Below are 23,029 nucleotides of genomic sequence, written 5' to 3' on the forward strand. Positions count from 1 at the left end.
GCTTGACTCTGTACTGCTCTCCCCAATTTTGCATTATCTGCATATCGCTAGTTAAACCCATCCCAATATCATTAATATACAAATCAAACAACAATGATCCTAAAACTGACCCCTGTGGCACTTCACTAATGACCTTCCTCTTTCGGGATACTGCAACCCCGATCCAATTCAGAAGTATGTTATCCAATTCCATCCATTTCAATTTATTTTACAGCTTGTCATATGGCAGTCTATCACAAGCCTTTGAAAAATCTAAGTACACCACTGTATATGCACCTCCCTTGACCAAGACATTTGTCACCTTGTTATAGTACATAAGTTAGTAAAACATGATCTCTCTCTTTAACAAACCCATGCTGATAATCACAGAGAAGACTGCAATTATCAACCCATTTTTGTATCCTACTTCTCACCAATCTCTATAGTACCTTTACAACTCCAGATATACAGACTGGCCTATAATCTGTAAACACTGCCTTATCACCACCTTTATGTAGTGGAATTATTTTACCTCCTTTCCACTCTCTTGGAACAGTGCTGTTGTAAGATTCTTATTAAACAGGCATGCCAATGCTATTGCCAATTCCCTGGAGCACTCCCTTAAGACAGGTGGTGATATGTCATCAAATCCTATCGCCTTATTGGCATCAAGGTTATTTCCACAAATACCTTCTGCATATTTACAATTAAACCATCCTTTCCTATGTCCTCTACACAAGTTCATGATTCCACCATGATGAGGATGAAACATCCTTATAAATTGATCACTGAATACCTCAACGTCTTCTGTAGCAGTTACCATTCTACGATTTTCATCCATTGACATCATCTTATCATATCATTCTTCCTTCTACTTGTCACATATCTAAAAAAAAACTCTACGATTTTCTTTGCCTGATTTGCTATTTTCTGCTCATAAGGGTCAAAACTGTATAACTGAGAGGAGACAACCAAAGGTTGGTCGATTGGTAGAGCCTCTGCTACTAATGGCTCAGTTAAGTAAGTTTGAGCGTGGTTAGTAGTTGGAAGGGCCCAATCGTTTGATGCTGTTGGCACACTCTCCCTCGATGAGTCTTTGGACTCCCTGGAGGTGGTGTCAAATAATAATAATAATAAAAATGGTGAAAAGTCAGCTACTGGAACAAACTAAGTTCAACATTTAGAAGAAGAGGAACAAATCCAATGTCAGAAGAAATGAAGAGAGGAACCATCAATATAAGAAGCATCGATGGAAATGAAATCAAACTTACCAAAGAACTGGAAAAGTACCATATAGATATAATTAACATTATTAAGTTAAAGAAGACTAACAGATGAGATCCTTACTAAATAACAAGTATACAATGAATGTTGTATTTGAGCAATAACAATCAAAGAAAGGAAGGAGTAGTAGTATTCAACACCAAACATGAAGATAAACTTCTAAATTGGAAGGCATTTTCAAGTAGTTATGTGAGCCAACTACAAAATGGAGAAATGGACAATGAAACTTATTTGTGCCCATGGTCGCACAAAAATTCTCCTAAGGAAGAAGTGGAGGAATTTTTTAATTCACTAGAACAGGCAGCTGATAAACAAAATGGAAGTGGTACTTGTTAGAAATCTAAACAACAGAGTAGGAAATGAATCCCAGTACACGTATAGAAACGTTTTAAGGAAATATGGAGAAAAGGACAGGAATAATAATAATGGTAAGTATCTACTAGATTTCTGCTCAGGATATGAAATAGTCATTACTAACACTATGTTCCAACATAAATGGAATACCAGAACTAGAATGTACTATGGGAGCGTAAATGAGTTTAAGGTTCAATACGATAGATATGCGAGACATCTCATGATGAGTTGACTCACAGAAAATATTATAAGATTTTTAGAATGATGCAATGGGGATTTGGCTGGAGCTTATCAATAGTTTGTTTCAATGAATTACTTCACTATAATGACATTATCTACAATGAGAGTTAGCAATACAACTAACTCAATATACTCTCCCTTATCAGTATTGAAAGACAAATTAAACTCAGTCTTTATGTAGTACAATTAAGGCCATTTTGTCCAAATATTTCCATCAAAGAGTTTAATATATGAATAGCACAACAATTAAGTTTTCTGACATTCAGAAAAACAATGTACAAACATGTAATGAATAATTAAAATGACATCTCAAATAATTTAAGACATTTTCTAATTAATCAAATAAGTTCTATACTAGTCTATTATGCTAATATAATTTCTTAGTGTATAAAGATTCGCTGTAGTTTTGAGAAGTCATTCCAAGCTTGTAGCTATCTCAACACAGAATGAGTTAAGTGACAGGTTGAGCCATTTGGGAAAAATGTATATGTGCTATTATGCAATAATTAGGCATTCCCAAATTCATAGTTGACAATGTGCTGAAAAATGGAAGTTCATAGCTGACAGCCTCTCTTGCTGTATCTATCTTGCTGTTTGATCGCCATGGCTGACTGCATCTCTGAACACAGATTCCCTGTGATGAGAAGAGGTAATTGGCCTTCTCAAGGCATACTGACTTTTGCCTGTTAATATCCATGATATGGCAAGAGCCTACCGATCACATCTTGGACAAGTGCCGCTCCACAGGACAGTTTCTCCCCCACCCCGAAATCCAAATTTTATATTCCTTGCTCCATGCCATTCTACATTGTTTTTAACAAAAGCATGAGGGCAGCAACTTTCTACATACCATGGACACACTTTGCTAAACACAATATGCTGGTGGCATGAATCAAAGAATATAAAATCTGGACTATGAAAAAACTTCTGTGGAGCAACAAGTTACACTACACACTCTTTTCACCTGAGTATGTTGCCCCTTCAATGTAACTTAGAGGAAGTAATGTAAAGCTGGAGCTGCTTCACTGTATAGATTAGGTCTGCCAGTCATCGTGCACAGAATCATGACTGCAAGTTCCCACATGGTTCATGCAGAAGTGTGCATATCCTACACTATAGTAGAACAATTTTGTGATACCACTTCTTACAACTTCTAAAATCATAATAGTCCCTTGTCACAAAGAAATTACTGTAAACATATGATCTGAAGAGAACATCAGAAGATTGTAATGGTCAAAATAATATCCTGACCTCAATATGAGAGAACACCTGCAACATATTCTAATGTAGAAGTAGCATACAGCTACTTTTTCCATATGTTCATTACTAAAACTATGTAATGATTCAAAGAAGGTGTGGAGCAAAATACCACTTTAAAAAAAAAACTAGAAATCAGTAAAAAACTTTTTAACAATGAATTAACTTCTACTAATAAAAAAAAAATTGTTTATATCTGAATATGTCCAATGAATTTTGGTGGGATAGTATATTAGCATGTAATAGACTATATGAAAACTAGCTAAAGAAATTAATATTGCAACCTGTTCTGAGCAGAAGAAATACTGTTGTTCTGCTTTGCATTAAATGGCACATTCCTGTTATTACGGGTAAAACACCGTCCTTCAGAAGATGCAGTAGAGTTCACAGCTACTTGAGAATTGCAAAGATTCAGAAGATGCCATGGAAGACTGTTAACTGATGTATTACAGTATAAGGTACTTGGAGTAGTGGTCCTGCCAACTAATACAGGAGGTGGACGACCACCAGACAAAGGCTGGAAGAAAGTAAACACCAAATCGCTATTCAAGATGTGAAGTGGCAAATGATGAACCAGATTCCTGAAAAGATTAATTTTTTTTAAATTTTAATTTCTGAAAAACAAGAAAAAATTTCTATAGAATAAGAATCATCTATGCTAAACTCTGAACTTTTTATACTAACTATATATACAAGATACTTCAAACCTATCATAGTCTACTCCAATGATGAATAACATCCGTAATAATACTGACTAAATGGTAAATAACACTGGTCAACAAATTAACTTTCTTGTAACAAATTAATCTGGGTTATTTAAATACATTTCAAAGTGCTGAATTCAAACCTAAAAAAATTCCAACATGTAAGGATTATTTTTAAACATATAATGGTTTCTTTTCATAGGTTCTAGAATATTTTTTACTATGAATTAGTTGTTAACAGTACTAAAATTTTAAACTAATATAATTTAATTGTTCTTTTGCAGTTACTGTTGACTCTTAAGATTATGTAGTACTAGTTTTAAAAATGAATTGGGGCGTCTCCTGGCTTGAACATATCTGAACCTGTTTTACATCAAGGAATATTGTAACACAAACTCAAGTACTGCTTGAATCTCATCTTAAAAAATATAACCATATTAGCTTCAAGATTAAAATTTACTTTTTAGGAGAAACAAAATTTGATGCAAAAAAATATTTATTGCCAGAATACAAATGGATTTTTTTTTTTTTTTTTTTTTTTTAGAGAAATGCACTGTTTGAGAAGAAAGACTGATGTACAGTTGGAGGTCTCTTTTTATGCTGTAGATATGTTCCACAGAAAACCGCATATAAAAAAAAAATCACACAAAAAAGACCTAACTTAAGTTGAAAAATTAGGGATACGTTCCATAATTTTTTAAAACTGCACAAAACTGAAGCAATGAATTAAAATAAACCTAAAATTGCATAAAAAAAAGTTTATAAAAATTCAGGAAAATAAGAATGCCAGAGTTTGTTTTAAAGCTTTGTTCATTAATTTTATTGAAAAGTAACACTTTTTTTAAATATTTTTTTTTATCAGATTTATCGTCGCTATTAGACAATATTCGGCAATGTTTGCAAAATGGTGCAAAATCACTCATCACCAGAAGAGATAGCAAGTGCATCAGATCTGTATGGTAAAGGCAATGGTTCTTCACAAACAGAATTACTTCACCCTCGTTCTGTGTGCTGATTTTTTTCTTCTGACAATGTAATCAGTGATTAAAATTTGCTATGATTTTACTAATTTTTTATACAGCTCGCGATATCCAGACATACTGTTCTTCAGCTCCCATTGGAATTTAGAGGCTCATTCAGAATTTGTGTCATTAACAAGAAAATGATTTTCCTATTCATTGCACAGTTCAAGACCTTCTCGAATTATATTTGCAGTGAGGGAGACAGGTTTTTCTTCCGCTTTACTATCGGTTTCTGGATCTTCGACGATATCTAAAGTTAATCAATATCCAATAATATCATCACTTAAGGCATTATCCACAAGCAATTCATCTATATCATTCTGGTTAAATGTATCAAAACCTTCTCCACCAATTTCATGTGCCAAAGTAATGATTTCGGCTGATAATGTAGATGTTTGAATGGTTGCACTGTTTGCAACACATCCAGTCCACAAGAGGTGCCAATTAGTTCTGGAGGGGAGAGATGGGAGTCTGTCCACGAAGGGAGTTCCCAGTCCGAAGCAAAGGATAAACAGGAGGTTACAGTCTAAGGAGAAAACTTGCCGTGGTCCAAGCCTTGCTGCTCTGTTTGAGTACATGCATGCCCATCGACCTACGCAGTTCCTCGCCACTTAGTTCAGACGCCAGAAGAAACCTATCCAGTATCCCATTGGCTGACGCGATCCCTCAACAGTGTCCTGAGACTCCCATCAAGGAAAAGAAGAAAACACGGAATGGAGAAGAGACCCCTGAAGTACCGGTAGAAAATAAACGAAACAAGGAGGGAAGACGTGTGCAAGATAGTCAAAGACCCATGTGAGTCAGTATGTTCATTTCTTTTATGTGTGCAAATTAAGAAAATTCCCCTAAAGAACTGTTTGGTATAGAAAAAATAAGAATTTTAACATTCATGAATTACTCTTAGATCAGTATAAATGGTTGATAAGATAAACACGAGTGTAGTTGAATTCCCTAGGAAGTAATTGGGCTAACTGAATTTTTTTTTATAATTGTATGTGCTAAATTGATTGCTTGTTGTCAATAATAGGAATATTTAATCTAGAAAGGATGAAATTATGCTAATGTGATCACCAGTCTCAAAACTAAGTTCTTAAATTAGAGAGTGAGAATCTAAGAGATGTGTGATGTATGTATGATGCATGTGTAAAGGCTAAATTAACATTGTTATTCGCACCTAGAATATTTGCTTGTTTATATGTGATAAGTCTTTGAAAAACTTGTAATATGAAATGTACCAATTGAGATTTAATTGAGAGGGCTTGAGAGAGTTCATTAAGGATCATACCTGAGAATATATTCAAGACCTAGAATTTCTAAAGTGAACAAAGTATTAATTTCATGTATTGTATATAACTATCTGACCAGTAATTAAATTTTGATTGTTTATTAATACATAATGATTCTGTCTCAGTTTAATCTTTTTGCAATGCACTGATCCCAAATAAAACTAATTCGGACCTGTAAGGTGGGAACCCAGAAGTTACTGGTTATTTTAGTTAAAAAAAAAAAAATCAGCTAACGCCTTTTTATTCCCGTATATAAGGGAGTAGGCGAGGCCATTTAGCCCTATCTAACTTTTGGAGACTGAGTGGGCAGTTCAATCTCCACTGGTACCCAATCAGAGACAGATGGCCCAAGGCTATCACTAATTAAGCGGTACGCAGTGAAGAGAGACGGCTCAAATGTGCCGCCATCTCGTGGTCTCTAATCCTAACACAATATATTTAATGTCTGAGATAATGTGGGTTCTACGGTCGATTTTCTTGAGTTTACAGGACGAAAAACCCGAGTTTCCGGGAGGAAAAACCTGCTTGCCCGTGCCAGAGATCGACTAACTCGGGAACCGGTCGAAAAAAAGGCTTAGAAAAATTTCCTCTAGTCGCCGACTAGACTCAAAACCAAGACTTCCTTCGTGCGGCCTAGCGCGGTAGTGTGCAAACGCCACATCCACTGAGCTACACAGGCTCCTTATTTTAGGTTATTTTAGTTTAATATAGAAATTTAGGCCATGACTGCAAACTGTGCCTAAGTTAAGATATGTTATTTGTTCAACTAAGGTATTGAACAAAAGGGGAACTTCTGAGGCGCAGTCTTGAAATTCAAATAAATATCTAGAGATCCCAGGTGCAAGGGGGGAGTACCTGAGAATAGGACAAAAGGGAAGTAAACCAGGAGTAAGATTGAGTATATAGAGAAACCCCTAAGAGGAATTAGAAGTCGATATAAAGTAAAGAGATAAAGTGATATATTATGAGTGACAACAACATAGCACATAATGTTATATATATAAATAAGGATAAAGAAAAAACTATGACTACGACAAGATAACAGTCATTTAATATAAACTAGAAAGTATTACAATGGCACAGCAGTTGATAGGATAAAAAAAACTGTGTTTACATACCCTCAAGGGTAATTTGATAAGTACGTACTTTCAAAAGAACTATGCACATTTTGTGCACAATAAAGGACATCCATAAAACTGAGTGGTATTTATGATTTATGCAAGAAAAAATCTACTTAAATAAAACAAAATTAAGAATGTTTATACAGTAATAATCAAATGGCTGAATAAATTTTGGTTTGTAAAAAATTTTAAAATGTCATAGAATTTGTCCAAAGTCTGATAACAAATGCCTGAGTGTATAGGGCTTGGCCAGATAAATAAAAATCTCATTTATCTTATGTGAGCATTCCACCAGAATATGACTAATAGTAAGACTGTGTTGTATTTCTCACACATAGGTGGGTCATCATCCCTCAGTAAATAAGTGTGTGGGAGATGACTGACCTATGCAGAGCCCAGCAAGAACAACTTCTCTTCTGTTCCTATGTTGACTAAATGCTTAATTTCAGGGGCTTAATCTCATGCAATTTGTTCGGCAGTGCTATTAGGCAATTAACTGATTGTATAACCTGTGTGTGTGTAGCCAGTGTAAGGGACCATCAAACAGTATGTCAAGAAAGTATGAGCTGATCTAGAAGCTGCAAATTCCAATGTGACAGGGAACTTCAATATGAAAACAGCCATGGGATTAGAGCATGTATTATGAGAATGTGCAAGGTCAGCTCCTCTGACCAATATGTTTAATTTAAGCTTCAATATTGGGAAGGTACCAATGGAGTGGAAAGCAGGCAAAATAGTCCTTTACATAAAGGCTCCAAGACGAAGTAGCCAATTAGGCCAATCAGCATCTCAGGAGTGGTGGTTTAGATATTGGAGAAATTGGTGAAAGACAGAATTCAGAATTAGGTGCATCGGAATATGATACTCTATAAGGGACAACATTTCTGAAGGGTTGGTCTTGCCTTAGTAATTTGCTTACTTTTTATAATCAAGTAACAATTAAGTTGGATAAGGGAAATGGCTACCCAGTGATACTGCCAGACTTGGCAAAACATTTGACACGATTCCACATAGAATTTCTGTCGCATGAATTGAAGGAAACAGGGATGGATCTATTGATTTGGATTAAAAGGTGGTTGATGGACAGATAGAATTTTTTTTACGGACAAGTTGAGTCCAGGAGAAGGCAAGTTACCAGTGGTGTACCAAAGGGCTCAGTACTTAGTCCTCTGTTGTTTATTTCATAGATCAATGATACAGGAAATGATCTGACAGGAAATATTCAATTGTTTGCTGACAATGATAAACTGGGAAGAGCAATGATAAATAAAGGTGATATAGAGATCCTGCAAGAAGACTTAAGGAGACTACCCATATGGGTAGAGGTAAATGGCTACCAGTTTAATGTTATGTAAGGTGATGCATTTTGGGAAGAAATGAGAAGCTGTGTACTATATATTGATGGAATTGAACTGCAGGCAAGTGATGAGGCCAGGGAGTTGGGTGTGATTATGGACAAGGAGTTAAAGTTTAGAGGAAATATTGCAAAGATAACCAAAGCAACACATTATCACATGGTTATTGAAGAATACACTAACAAGGAGGGATGGAAAGGTTATTGTTTCATATATAAGGCTTTAATAAGGTCATATCTGGATCACTGTATACAAATCTGGACTCCCAGATTTCTTGTGGAGGTGTTTGACAAAGATTATGGCAGGTCTGCGGAATGCTTCCTATGAGAATAGATCGGCAGTCTGTAGGCTTCAAAAGTTAGCTGTTAGGCAAAAAAGAGGAGACACGAAAGAAGAATTAAAGTTATTTAAAGAGGTTTTATAGAACTGATAACTTTTTTTTTCAGTACATGGCAGGAAAAGAGAAAACAAGGGATCACCAGCAGAAGCTGTGTAAGAGTGGTTAGCAAAGGATTAGGGCTAGATTTTTTGCTTGGAGGGTGGTGAATGAGCTGAATGGGATGCCAGAGGTGGCTCTGGGTGTTTCATCAGTGAATGATTGCTAGTTTGAATAATGAGTCTCCCACAACGAGTCTTCTGACTCCATGAAGATACCGGTACAATAATACTTATTCTTATGACCATTTTATTATTAAATGGTCATAAGAGCCCTACTTATTCCAATGATCTTTTTCACTCACTTGAGTGAAAATGATAAATTAATAAAATGCCACTCAATTTCACTTGAGCCTGAGCAGCTAATATATGTAACTTGTTCTTTAGACAGATATCACCTCTTAGCCCTTTTTTATTGCAATTAAAACATTACATTCAAATTAAACAATAGTGTTGCTAATAAGTACATTTTATTATATATACACAAAGGGGGGGGGAGGGGGAGACTGAAAAGTTCTGATAAACACCTAGAACAAAACTGATATTAAATGAATTGATATAACCACAAGACAGAATATATCTTAAAACCCTTTAACCCTTATGTTTCATCAAATTATTACAATTTGATGAAACATAGGGGTTAAATGGAGTTACGTAATAGGAGTGCATGATGAAAGTACAACGAAATCATGTTTCTCAGATGATTAGATTAATGATGTTAGTGAAGCTATTAGCATGCAAAAAAAAAAAGGGAAAGTGAAGGAGTTGATCATTTTAGCAGGTACAAATGATCTGAAAGGTAAAGAATAGGTATGAGAGAAGACATGAAAGAGTTATTGACAGTAGCAGAGAGAGTGTAAAGACAGTGTCTTTACACTCTCTGTCTCACAGGGAGATGTGAAGGAGGGCCATAATTGTAAATGACTCAATGTGCAGATTCTGTAAGAAGAATGGTGTACAGTTTCTGGATGTGTGAAGTGAGTTTGATGGCAAAAAAGACTTACTATATAAGGCAGATGGTATGTACTTGAATGAATTTGGTAAGGAGTTTAGGAAAAGTATTACTGACTGGAGTAGCATGAGATGTGCAAAATCAGGGGAAACTAAAGTTGCAAGGGAAGAAGCAAGTGAGGGTACCAATCAGTGGTGTCGCATGCCCATTTCAGTTGGGTGTGCTGTCATGTGGGTTATACAACACGCGCTACAAATTTCATGTCGATTTGATTGTATGCATGGCCGTGCATGCACAGAAAATTTTCTGGGGGGGGGCAAAGCTTGGAGACAAATAATTACATCAATAAATTTTTATAATTATTGATTTAATAATTACATCAATCAAATAATTACATTTTTTATGTAATTATTTATCGATGTAAACTATAAATACAGTACATTATTTTCATTTTACATCGATTTTAATGATCTTTAATTCTTGGGAAAAAAAGTATTCAGAATTAATACAGTTTTAGCACAATTTCATATATAAAAAAATTGACCAGTATATTTTATTAAAAATCAACTAATTAATTAATCCCAAAATCCTAAATTAAATTAGTCCAGTTTAAAAGCAAAAAAAAATCATAAAACTAACAAGTAAAATAATATTAAATTACATACACTTACCTTTTAAAAATGTATTTTTTCTGTTTAAATTTGTTTCACTACAGTGAAGTTTCACTGAGTGAAGTGTAAATTTACAATTTACACTTCACTCAGTGACTAGCTAGACACAGAGGGAAAATGAACTGGTCTCGCTGTTCACGAATCAGAAAAAGATGAACCAAAAACAGGAACACCTGTTTTATTGCTGCAATAAAACATGTATTCTATGGCTACCCAGAAATGGGCCGAAACAGGCCAACTCATAATAAAATTTTAAGACAGACAAAGCTTACATATAAGGTTAAAAAACATAAGGTTACATGTCTCAATCGCTTTTACGATTATAATTTGTGTAATTTTTTACTTGAGCCCAGGGAGGGGAGTTACCCGTTTGCCTCCCTCCCTCTGAAGACGCCCATGACCGTATGATTGCATTTTTTTTTTTTTTTTTTAATCAATGTATGAAAGTTTTGAGAGTGCATAGCGCATCAGCGCTCATCTTAATTGGTCCAATGCAATTAATTGCAGGATAACTTTGAATACTTCTACAGTGGGGGAATAATCTGTCTGTTTTAAGATTTATTAGAAAACAACAATGAAGGAGAATGCTATAGTTGGTTGGTATATTTGAAATACTCAAAGATGAAAATATGTGAACCATTATTTATAAGACATATTAGAATAGGAAATGAAAAGAATAAGTGTGAGTAGAAATACTTTCATTAATGGTAAACGAATTATTAATAATTAACATTTGTGATATGTGTGTCCTATAAGTTGCTGGGTAGAGCAAATAGCATGATCCTATAAAGTCTAGATATGAATAAGTGAATTTATGATGGGATAATTAAAAAAAAAAAAAAAAAAAAAAAACTTACGAGGAGAGTTTGATGACGGAGAATGGCAGGAAAAAGCCGGCCTGGTTGGCCGAGTGGTTAGCGTATCCGCTCTCCAGCCAAAAGGCTGAAGGTTCGAATCCCGCCATTGACATGGATGTTTGTGAAAACACTAGTGGTGGTGGGAAGAAGATGGCATTAGTGTAGTTGGTGGATTGAGTGGTGGAGACAGAGAGCTGTAGAGTAGGTACCCTCCCTTGATGAGTCTTTGGACTTCCTGGAGGTGTCATGTAATAATAATAAATATTTGATGGAGCAGCAAATCATCTCGTAAAATTTGTTGCCCATGTTATGTGTATTTTTCTGGTTTGTGTATATTTCGCTCCATTTTCCAAGAAATTTCTTTTGTTTACTGAAACTCAGTATACATAACATCCAATCATTATTGGAATTATCCACACTTTCAAGAATCCTACATTCATCAGTTGTTTTTTTTTAAATGGTATCAGCAGTTCTTCTGTCTTATCAATCTCATATATGCTGGTATTTTGTTGTAGATCAACATCTTATAATACACAGAATATTCATTTTTATTCAGGAACAGATTTTTTTTTTACTGTCTGTTGTTTCCGAAGACTAGAATAAAAATGTCTCTATACTGTTAAAAAAGCTTTGCAGCCTCAACAGATGCTATACTGCATAGCAAGAGAAACATTTAGTTTTTTTTCTCCTAACATCCACGTTCAAATTTTCAGTTCCAGAAAACACGTGTAACAGCTGATTGTAATAAAGCTATCGGATATAGTAATTGCTCAACTCATGACAAATGACAACATTCAATTGAATTGGTTGACATAATAACCAATCACAGCTGTTAGGCGAGTTCAAAATTTTAGCTTGCCCAGCCCCACCTTCTCAGCGATTTAAAAATATTAGAAAGCTAAGAATTTGACCCACTGCACCCTCTTTACATCTTTTCAAAGGGCGCAAAGGTGTAGGCATTTCGAAAGCACACCCAGGCTATTAACGCGAATGCGACGCAATGTTTACACAACGAAAAGTGCCTTCTTCATGAAGCACTAATGCTTTATTACCCTCGTGAAGAGGAAAATGAAGCATTAGTACAGCATATTGCTCAGACAAAGTAGCAAATTACTGACCAATCAGCATTTCAGCAGTGGTGATAAGATACTGGAGAAGTTGATGAAAGACAAAATTCAGGAATAGGATACAGTATGGGGGGGATGGGTAGCAGTATGGTTCTGTGAAGGTAGATCATGCTGTGACAGATGAGGTGGTAAAGGTAATGACTACAAAATGATACTGTTGGACTAAGCAAAAGCATTTGATAGGATACTGCATTTCTGATATATAAATTACTGCAAAAGGTATGAAGATGAAGTTGTGATATGGATAAGAGGATGATTAATAGATATATCAGACAGTAGTCTATTCAGGAGAAGTCCTGTAGAGGGTCTGTGTCTAGTGGTGTTCCACAGGGCTCTGTACTTAGGCTACTACTATTTAAAATGCACATTAATTATAAGAAATTATTTTAAAGGAAATATTCAGCTGTTTGCAGACAATGCAAAATTAGGTAGAGAAACAGTCAATAAAGGATAAAGTCAATAACGACGATGTGGATCTTGAAATTTTACAGATGATTTAAACAGACTGCAGTATCGGCAAATGAGACTGGATGTCAATTTAATGTGGCTAAGTGTAAGGTGATGGAGTGTGTACCAGCTATGTTCCATATTGCCTAACTTGGAACTACAGGTTAGGCAATTATAACAAGCTTCGGAGTGAGCTTGCAGCCATCCCATGGCAAAACATATTGCAAGGGAAAGATGTTAGCAGTGCTTGGGATAAAATCAGCGGGTATCTGAGGAAAGCAATATCAGATTGTGTCCCTATGGTCAGGAGGTCAAACAAGGCAGGCATTAGATGGATGAGCAGTAGTATCAAGCTTGAACTGCAAAAAAAGAAAATGTTATGGAGAATTTACAAGGAGAAGGGCGATCAGGACACCCATGAGCAGTACAAGGCTCAAGCTAGGAAGGTTACCAGCATAGTAAGAAAAGCTAAATCAGATTATGAGAAGACCTTAGCCAAAGAGATCAAGGGTAATCCCAAAGAGTTCTTCCGCTATGTGGCAAGTAAGAGGAAGAATGACTTCGGAAGGATAACCTTAGTAGGTGCTGATGGTATTGAGGTGACAAAATCAGATGTAATAGTCGAGTTACTGAGTGATCACTTCTCAAAAGTCTATCACCCAAGTGAGGATATCTCTATACCTATAGCAATACCTAATGTGAGAATTGAAGCTAAAGAATCAGAGGTATTAAATATATTGCAAAACTTAAATGCAAACACTGCGGTAGGCTTAGATGGAATATCAGCTCGGGTGTTGCGTGAATGTGCAAATGAATTGTCAACCCCTCTTACCTGGATATTTAATTTAAGTTTGAACTCTGGTATGGTCCCTAGGGAGTGGAAGTTAGGCAAAGTGGTTCCTTTGCATAAGGGTGGCTCTAAAACTGCGGTATTGAATTACAGACCAATCACCATCTCAGGAGTAGTGGTAAAAGTATTGGAAAAGTTGGTTAAAGACAAAATTCAAGAATGGGTGGATCAGGATATGATACTCTATAGAGGCCAACATGGTTTTGTTAAAGGTAGATCCTGCCTTAGCAATCTATTAACCATTCATAATAGAATAACATCCAAGTTGGACAAAGGAACTGGCTACACAGTGATACTTCTGGATTTTGCTAAGGCTTTTGACAGGATACCCCATAGAACACTGTTACGCAAATTGGAGCAGATGGGAATGGATATTAAATTGGTGATATGGATAGGAGAATGGCTCAGGGAGAGATACCATAAGGTGGTGTATGGAGGAGCCGAGTCCAGAATGAGGCAGGTGACCAGTGGTGTACCTCAGGGCTCTGTGCTTGGGCCAATGTTGTTTAATTTGTATATAAATGATATAGGAAACGGCTTAAAGGGAGATATTCAGTTGTTTGCTGATGATGCAAAGTTGTGTAGTGCAATAAAAAATCAAGCTGATGTTGAAAGTTTGCAGGAGGATTTAAATAAGCTGGTAAAATGGGCAAAAGAAAATGGATGTCAGTTCAATGTGGAAAAGTGTAAAGTCATGCATTTTGTGATTAAAAGATTACCAGCTGTGTACTACATCGATGGAAAGGTACTCCAAGAGATTGATGAGGCTAGGGACTTAGGGGTATTGGTAGATAGGGAGATGAAGTTCAGAGGACACATTGCTAAGGTGTCCAAGATTGCACATAGGATTACTTGGTTGTTGAGGAACACACTGACATCCAGAGATAAAGAGGTTATTATTCCCCTTTATAAAGCATTGATACTTCCACATTTGGATTACTGTGCTCAGGTCTGGTCACCTGGATTCCTTGGAGATCAGGAGGCTGTGGAGAGGGTTCAGAGAAGAGTGACCAAGTTGGTGAGTGATATAAAAAATACTCCCTACATTGATAGATTGAGAGCTTGTGGATTGCAGAGATTGGTTGATAGGCGAAGAAGAGGTGATATGATAGAAACATTCAAATTACTAAAAGGTTTTTATAGGATTGATGCAGGGGAAATGTTTCAGCTGTGTGATAGTGATGGAAGAACAAGAGGTCATCTCTGGAAATTAAAGAAGAGTGTGGTTAACAAAGGTGTCAGAACAAGGTTTTTTGCCTGGAGGGTGGTGAATGAGTGGAATTCATTGCCTGACTTAGTTGTGAGCTCTTCGTCTGTAAATGAATTCAAGAAGAGATATGACAGATATTGTTTTGCTAGTTTGGGTCTCCCGCGATGAGTCTACTGACTCCATGGAGATACCCGTAATAATAATAATAATAATATTGATGGAAATGTACTTCAGGAAACTGATGAAGCCAGGGATTTGGGGATGTTGGTGGATGGGGAGTTGAAGTTCTGAGAGCACACTGCAGAAGTGGCTAAAGCAGCAGATAGGATTACCTGCTAATTTAAGAACACCCTGACAAGCAGAGATAAGCAGATTATTGTTCTTCTTTATAAGGCCTCATCTGGATTGTTGAGGACAAACTTGTTCACCTGGATTTCTTGGAGATTCAAAATGGATTCAGAGGCAAGTGAGCCTCTCTGAGTCCAAGCCTCTTCATCTATGGAAATAAGTCTGGTTAACAAGGGCATGATAAATATATATATTTTTTGCTTGGAGAGTGGTGAATGAGTGGAATGGATCGCCAGAGTCAGTTGTTAGTGCTTTGTTGGTGAATGAGTTCAAGGCAAAATACAACAGGTATTGATGAAGTGTATCTCTCTCTCTCTCTCTCTCTAGCAATGAGAGATACACTACATCAATACATTTATAGACTCCATAGAGGTGCCCATATGTAATAATATACTGAAGCTGAAAATATACTTAAACTGTCCATATTGAAAAAAAAAAAAATGGACAGTTCAAGACTACCCAAAATGATATCCTAATACCCCCCCCCCCCATAGTTGAAGAACACAGAAGTCAGGAACGACAAAGGAAAAAATGGAATGAGACTGAAATAAGCCACTGGGCTTAATAAAAAACTTAAAAGGATGATGTCAAAATCAAAACAGTCAATTGATATGTCATATAAAGAAATGATTTAAAAAAATAAATAAATAAAAGATAAAAGAAGCAGTTTTAATGATATAACTACACTAAAATATATGTTTTATACAAATAATAAGAAATGACACAGTACTTTACATATTCTGCCATCTGGGTTGTTTGATCTTTGGCAATTTCTCCACGACTATTATTACCTGCTGTGAAACCTGTAAAATAAAGACTACCGTAAAGAAACAAATCAAATACATTTTTCAAGAATAATATCAATCCTAGGCCAAAATATACTTCTATAAACTAATTTGGTTTATCAAATATGAATAATTTCTTAACCATTTGATGGGTTACCTTTTCTAAGTGCCCATTCTAAGTAACATGTCATGCTGCATTTATTGAAAATCATTTATATTTTCTCTTCTCAAAAATGTGATTTGAAGATTTGTTTGCATCTGAAATTAAAATCCAGTTGAAATATCAGTAGCTTAATGAATTATATAATTCATTTTTTTTCTTGCATTTTAAAATGGCCTGTTACAGCAGTAGCCAATTAGCCCCGGATTTACTTAATAACTCTTTGCAACAAATATCAAATATCATGGTTTCATTGAGTAGATGGCATTTCGTAGCAGTTCCTGTGTTTATTATTATGACATGACACTTCCAGGGAGTCCAAAGACTCAGAGAGAGAGAGAGGGAACCTACTCTACAACTGTCTCCACAACTCAGTTCACCAACTACACCAACGGCATCTACAGCACACTACCACCCCTAGTATTTCCACAGACAATCAACAAACATCCATGCCCATGGCAGGATTCAAACCCGTAGCCTTTTAGCTGGAGAGCGGATACGCTAACCACTTGTCCAACCATGCCAGCAAAAATTTCCTAGATTCAAAAGAAAGTCTTCCTTCGTGCAGTCAAGTACTGTGGTGTGCAAACGCCACATCCACTGAGCTACACAGGCTCTCTTGAGAGCCTGTGTAGCTCAGTGGATGTGGCCTGAGTTTAGAGAGTTCCAAAAGCTAAGTTATTTAGAAAAATGAAAATATTAGTTAAAAATTGTACTAGAACTACATTATATTGTGGGGTTAATTAGACTTAAGTCAATTTTTTTTTAATTTAAATAAGTTAATACAAGTTATTTTGTATGTCAAGTTACATAGCATGGCATATGCACTAATGCAAAGACAAGAAAATTAAGCCCACCACTTTTACAGTTAATCAAACAAACAAACACTCATAAATAAAATGATGCAAAAAGGATGACTTAATTGTCAATAAATACTTCCAAAAAGAACTTATCTTTCAGCACCAAAAATTTACATAGCATGGCATCAATGCAAAGAAAACAATGCATTCCAAAGCATCACTGTTCAAGGAATTTGACCAGAGGGACTTCATTCAGTACAGTGTCTGTGAAATGTACTCATACCGAAGGTGAATGGACTTTGGTTAGAAAGCAAGACTGATGAAAATGTGTGCCAAAAATATTACAAAACTGAGTGTCAGAAGTGTAGGTCATGTTGAGAGAGAGTACAAGTGACATTAAAAAGAATAGTAGTAGGATACATGTAAAGAATGAATAGCTGGCTGTAATGAATAAGATAGTGTGGTTATGCACAGTGATACAAAGGATGAATTATGAGTTAAAGCAAATGAAGACACATCTGGTGAGTGGTTCAGCTGAGAACAGAGAGACAGAAGTGTGAGAAAAGAATGCTTGATTAAGAGAGAAAGAAAAATTAATTAGAATCTTGTACAGCATTTCTATTATAAGAGGTGTGCTTGAACAAGCATGATGAAATCATACTTCCTAGGTGCAAAGATTAATGCTATTAGCAAGGTGGAATGCAAAAGTAAAGTGAAAGAGTTAACTGTTTTAGCTGGAATGAATAAAGGAGACAAGTATGTTATGAGGGAGGAAATGAACATTATTGAAAGTAGCAAAAGAAAGGAGTGAGAGTTAAGACAGCAGGTGTGTTGCCACGGTATGACAGTTGAGTTGAGAAGGATGGGCAGGGAATACATGTGAAAATGTGTGTGATGGCACAGCAGAAGACAGGAATGAGAGAGAGTATACAAGTGACATTAAAAAGAATAGTAGTAGGATACATGTGAAGAATGAAAAGTTGGCTGTAATGAGGGAGATGGTGTGGTTATGCAGACAGAGATATTCTTTTCACAGATGAGTAGATTTTCACCACTGAAGATTCTTTAACTGCCAAAACGATCGGGTATAAACCCCAGATGGTCACATATCACTGAGAATTTCAGAGAGGCCATTAAGTGATGGTTTAGTGCATGTGTGTGTGTGGGGGGGAGAGCATATCAGGGTATCCCAGTAGTATTTCTGCAAGAAAGGAGTGAAAACCTCTGTCAAATTATATCAAAACATTGTGCTGGAACTGTGTCTTGATACACTTGAACTGTACCAGGGGCTGTACCCTGTTGTTCAGGGTACAGCCCCTGAACAACCCCTTATTTCATGGTAGGCAATGAACCTTCCAACAGGACTCAGCCAATGCACACAAGGCAAAAACACAACAGTGGTTGGAGGCCAATGTGCACAGCCACACATCCTATCTGAATCCATTGGTGTTCAAATTGTGGTTGGAGCTTGACAGAGTAGTCTGCAAGAAATAACACCTTAGCATTACCAGTCTGAAGGTGGATTTAAAGCAAGCAGTTTCCAGTGAATGTTGTTTGTGCTGCCATCGATATGTGGCCTCGCACACTTTGGTATTGCATGAAGGCAAAAGGGAGATGGGCATTTCATCATGTATATATAACAACATGTATAATGTGCAAACTTTATGCACATTATACATGTTGTTTGTATGTGCTGAAAGTAAATGATTTAGTGATAGATTAAAGTTGTAATAATATTTATCAGAGATAAGAGATATTTTATGGTCCTCCTGAGTGGTAGTGGGAAAGATTCATTTTTAGATAATGCTCATAATACAATTTAATGGAATAAATACAGCATAACAGTAGGTTTAATCATTTCAATATTTCATCTGCCATGGAGACATCTTCAGGAATACAATGTTAAAATTGTAATAACACACAAGTGGAAGAAATAATACACAATAGGTGGAAGAAATGAAATTAGACTATATGAGAGGAAATAGTAATGGCACGGGTTTGATGGTATATTGTTAAGTAATACCATTAAGGGAATGGTAAGGAAGTTTATATATGTATCTACCTGTGTAGGTGAGTTTTCTGTAAATTGCAAATGAAAGGGAGAGTGTCATTTGGCAGACGTACAATTAGGGTATTTTAAAAAGACAAGCTATTGGTTTCTTTTTCAACAGTGAACTAAATCCTAGGGTGATGAATTGTTGAGGTGGAGAAGGAAAGAGTAATGTCTCTGAAACATATTGCCAAATAGGAAACACATCATCAGTACATCTTACCCAAAAGAAGGTTTGAGACTAGCAGTATCAAGAGCATGTTTTTCAAAATGCTCCATATAGAAATTGGCTGGGGGGGGGGGGAGCCCATGGAAATACCCTCTGTTTATATAAATGCCCTTCTTGAAAAAACAGTATGGAGAGCAAAATTAAAGAGATCAATAATGTCAGAGGGGGAGAGCATTTTTCAATAAATTTAGTGTCAGAGATCCATGACATCATTATTGTTTAAAACTAAATTTTGGATTAAGGATTTGAAATTTGAAGAATTTTTTTTTTAATATAAAAAAGGGTGGCTGAAAGTGGAATTAAAGTATTAGATAACTGTTTGGCTAATTTAAAGGAGGAGATTCAGTAGCATTAGTATGGGATGGAAAGGATAGTTGGCTTTATGAATTTTTCGCAATCTGTATATCCAGGGGAGGAGGGAGACTAAAAGGTTTGAGTTTTCTTTTTTTTTTTTTTTTTTTTTTTTTAACTTTAGAGGCCAAGATGTGAAGAATTTATGGAGAAACAACACACATGTCAAAATAATTACTATACTTAACATTAGGAAAGTAAAATTCGACGTTTTGACCTCTGTATTGAGGTCATCATGGAAAAATATGTATAAGATATAAGGTACATGACACTGCACTATACAAAAGTAAAATAAATCTAAATGCTTGTTAATCTTAACCTAGCCTGACCTCTTGTGGGAAAACCCTCAAACACAGAGCCCAAACAATTTGCTCTAATGAACAAGCTCTGAACCAAGAATTTGAAATCATTAGCCAAACATTTGTAAAAAATGGCTACAATAAAAATATGGTTCACAAGATCCTCCATAAAAATGCCACTAAAAACAAAAAAAGATTACCAGAATGCCATAGCCATACCCTATATTAGAGGTATTTCAGAAAAAATAGAACACTACTTAAATACAACATTAAGACTACCTTCAAACCCCCTGACAAAATTAAGAAATTTACTTAGCTCTTCCAAAGATCCTCTTCCATACCTGGCCCACCCAGGGGTTTACAAAATCCAATGTACCCGCAACCTACCTTACATAGGGGAAACAGGACGCACTATCCAAATTAGAAAAGACTAACACAAACAACACATTAAATACCTCCACTATGGTAAAACAGGCCTATCAGACCATGCACTCCAAACACCACAGAATTGACTGGAAAGGCAGTAAGTCCCTACACCGCACCAAAACCTGGTTTGAGAGAAAATTCAAAGAAGATTGTGAAATGCTGAAACATTATCCAAATTCGAACAAAAATGATGGATTAATCATTCCAAGAATGTGGAGGACCTATCTGCAACCCTTATAACAACCAGAACAAGCCCAGAAGAAAATCTCAATACGAGAAGACTTAAAAATGGAACTACATTAAACATTTCTAAATTTATTTGTATTTAAATTTTTTTATTTTATTTAATCCCCTCCACCAATAAGAGGTCAGGCTAGGTTAAAAGATTAACAAGCATTTAGATTCATTTTACTTTTGTATAGTGCAGTGTCAATGCAGCTTGTATCTTATACATATGTATTTTTCCTGATGATGGCCTCAATACAGAGGTCGAAACGTCTAATGTTACTTTCCTATGTTGAGTAAAGTAATTATTCTAACGTGTGTTGTGTCTCCATAAATTCTTCACTATAATTGAGAGCGACTCATTTTAGAAGCCTTCTTAATGTTTTCTATTGAGACTTAGCGGGATCATAATCTAATGGTTTATAAGTGATGCAGTCTAAGCAGTACTTTCATTTTCTGATCACTGGAAATGAGAACAGTAGCATCACCTTTGTCAGTTCTAATAATGATTATATTGTTGTCTTTGCTGACTTTATGTACTGCGTGCAGCTGGCTATTGGAGAGATTTCTTTTTAGCAATGTCAAGCCTGATGTGGGCAACATTAGGAGATAAGTTGCATATGCCATGTTTCTATATGCCACATGATTTATAAACTAGGAACTTGCTGAGGTGCTACTACAAAGTTCTGACCAAGGCTAAGCACACTTAATGGCACACTCATTGAGTATTTTTGATGACAAGTTAATGACAACTTGTAATAGCTGACTGCAGCTGAGAAGAACTATGAAGATTATTAAATTTTTTATGTTTGTCCTTTATCTTCTGAAATTCTTATGAGAGGATTTCTCAGAAATACCAAACAGAATACTCCAAAGTTTGGGTTGAGAATAGAGGATAGTTCAACTTGAAGAAAGCTAATGGCATATTAATAGTAGATAATTTAGCACGAGTAGCAGTGACTTGTTCACAAAGCAAAGCTGGAGCATCTGTAGATGCTGTGAGTGTAATTTTGCTTTAAACTTTACACAAGTAGGCATGATTCCATTGTCCCTACACCTTTTAAGGAAGTTCAGCCAGTTAAATTCCCGGGATAAACACTTACCGTACTGTTTAGCTTTGCATGCTATATCATCTCCATGCAGAATTAGTAAACAAATATTCAGGCTTAAATACTATTTTTCGTGAGCAGACAGCAAAATAAAATCTCTGGTTTTTGGAAGAGAATTCACTTAATTTAAAAAAATATTTTAAGAACAGTAGTAAATATAAAAAATTAATTAAAGGAATTTACAGTAAAGTAAATAAAGTGACTGTTACTATGCAAAACAATGTCTAATGTGTCTTTCATGCATGGAGTATTTTCAATATGACCTGATTAAAATCTTGGCATATTTGCCTCAGAGCTTCAAAAATAAATGGAAAGACTATTCATTTTAACCAATCTTCAGCATAAAAAAAATTCACAAACTGTTTGAATTGAACATGACTAAATGTCAGAAAAGATATATATATATTCTTGTTTAATAGTTAAGGGCATCAGTCAAAAAAATCCTCATTGATCATTAAACCTCCTTGAATACATCAAATATAACAAATTGCTTATCTCTTTACATTAATACACACCAGGATACAGTCATCTAACTTGACATACTTTCCTTTTCAACATTCAGAATAATAATTTTATAGCTTGAAATATATAAAATCTTGTTCTGCATATAGCATAGGTGAACAAAACTCAAATCCATTCTTCTCCCTACATTTCTATTAAAGAAAACTGATCACACAACTAAAAGTCTCCCATTTCACTATTCTTTAAATTTATTTCTACGGCCTTAATTTTTGTCTCTTGGATATGGATGATATCATTTGCAACATGTTTCACAAGATACAAAGGATAATATAACTCTTAAGTCAACTGAGTCACAAATCAAAGAACTGTAGTGCAGGAATTGAACAATTCTCAAAGCCAGAACTCAAATCCCAGATATCAGATATAGCAAGCAATGAGAAAAGAACTACAGGCTAAAACTAGTGTACAGTAATCTACCATTTATCCAACCACACTAAGAAAGCAATCTAGGCCATTCTAATAACTGAAGGGTGGATAAATGAAGTACAATTACAAGATACTGTACCAGAAGTTGGTTGACATGCAAGGGTCAGTTAATTGAGAAAGGATATGAAAAGGTTGTTGGAAGAAGCAA

General features: G+C 35.6%; 1 protein-coding gene across 2 annotated transcripts in view; it reads right to left on the reverse strand.

Annotated features, from left to right (window-relative positions):
• Positions 1-23,029, reverse strand: part of LOC150096979 (uncharacterized) — a 255,783-nt gene that overhangs the window by 96,598 nt on the left and 136,156 nt on the right. For both annotated transcript variants that reach the window (XM_090408126.1, XM_090408125.1), the window contains exons 6-7: positions 16,230-16,302; positions 3,399-3,695 (exon numbers count right to left, since the gene is read on the reverse strand). In XM_090408126.1, coding sequence (XP_090264252.1) covers positions 3,399-3,695; positions 16,230-16,302 — 370 coding nt within the window. The remainder of the gene's footprint in view (positions 1-3,398; positions 3,696-16,229; positions 16,303-23,029) is intronic.

The sequence above is a fragment of the Typopeltis vanoorti genome, chromosome 18 (assembly GCF_054136105.1).
Source record: "Typopeltis vanoorti isolate ZY-2024b chromosome 18, IOZ_Tvanoo_1.0, whole genome shotgun sequence".
NCBI classification, from domain to species: domain Eukaryota; kingdom Metazoa; phylum Arthropoda; class Arachnida; order Uropygi; family Thelyphonidae; genus Typopeltis; species Typopeltis vanoorti.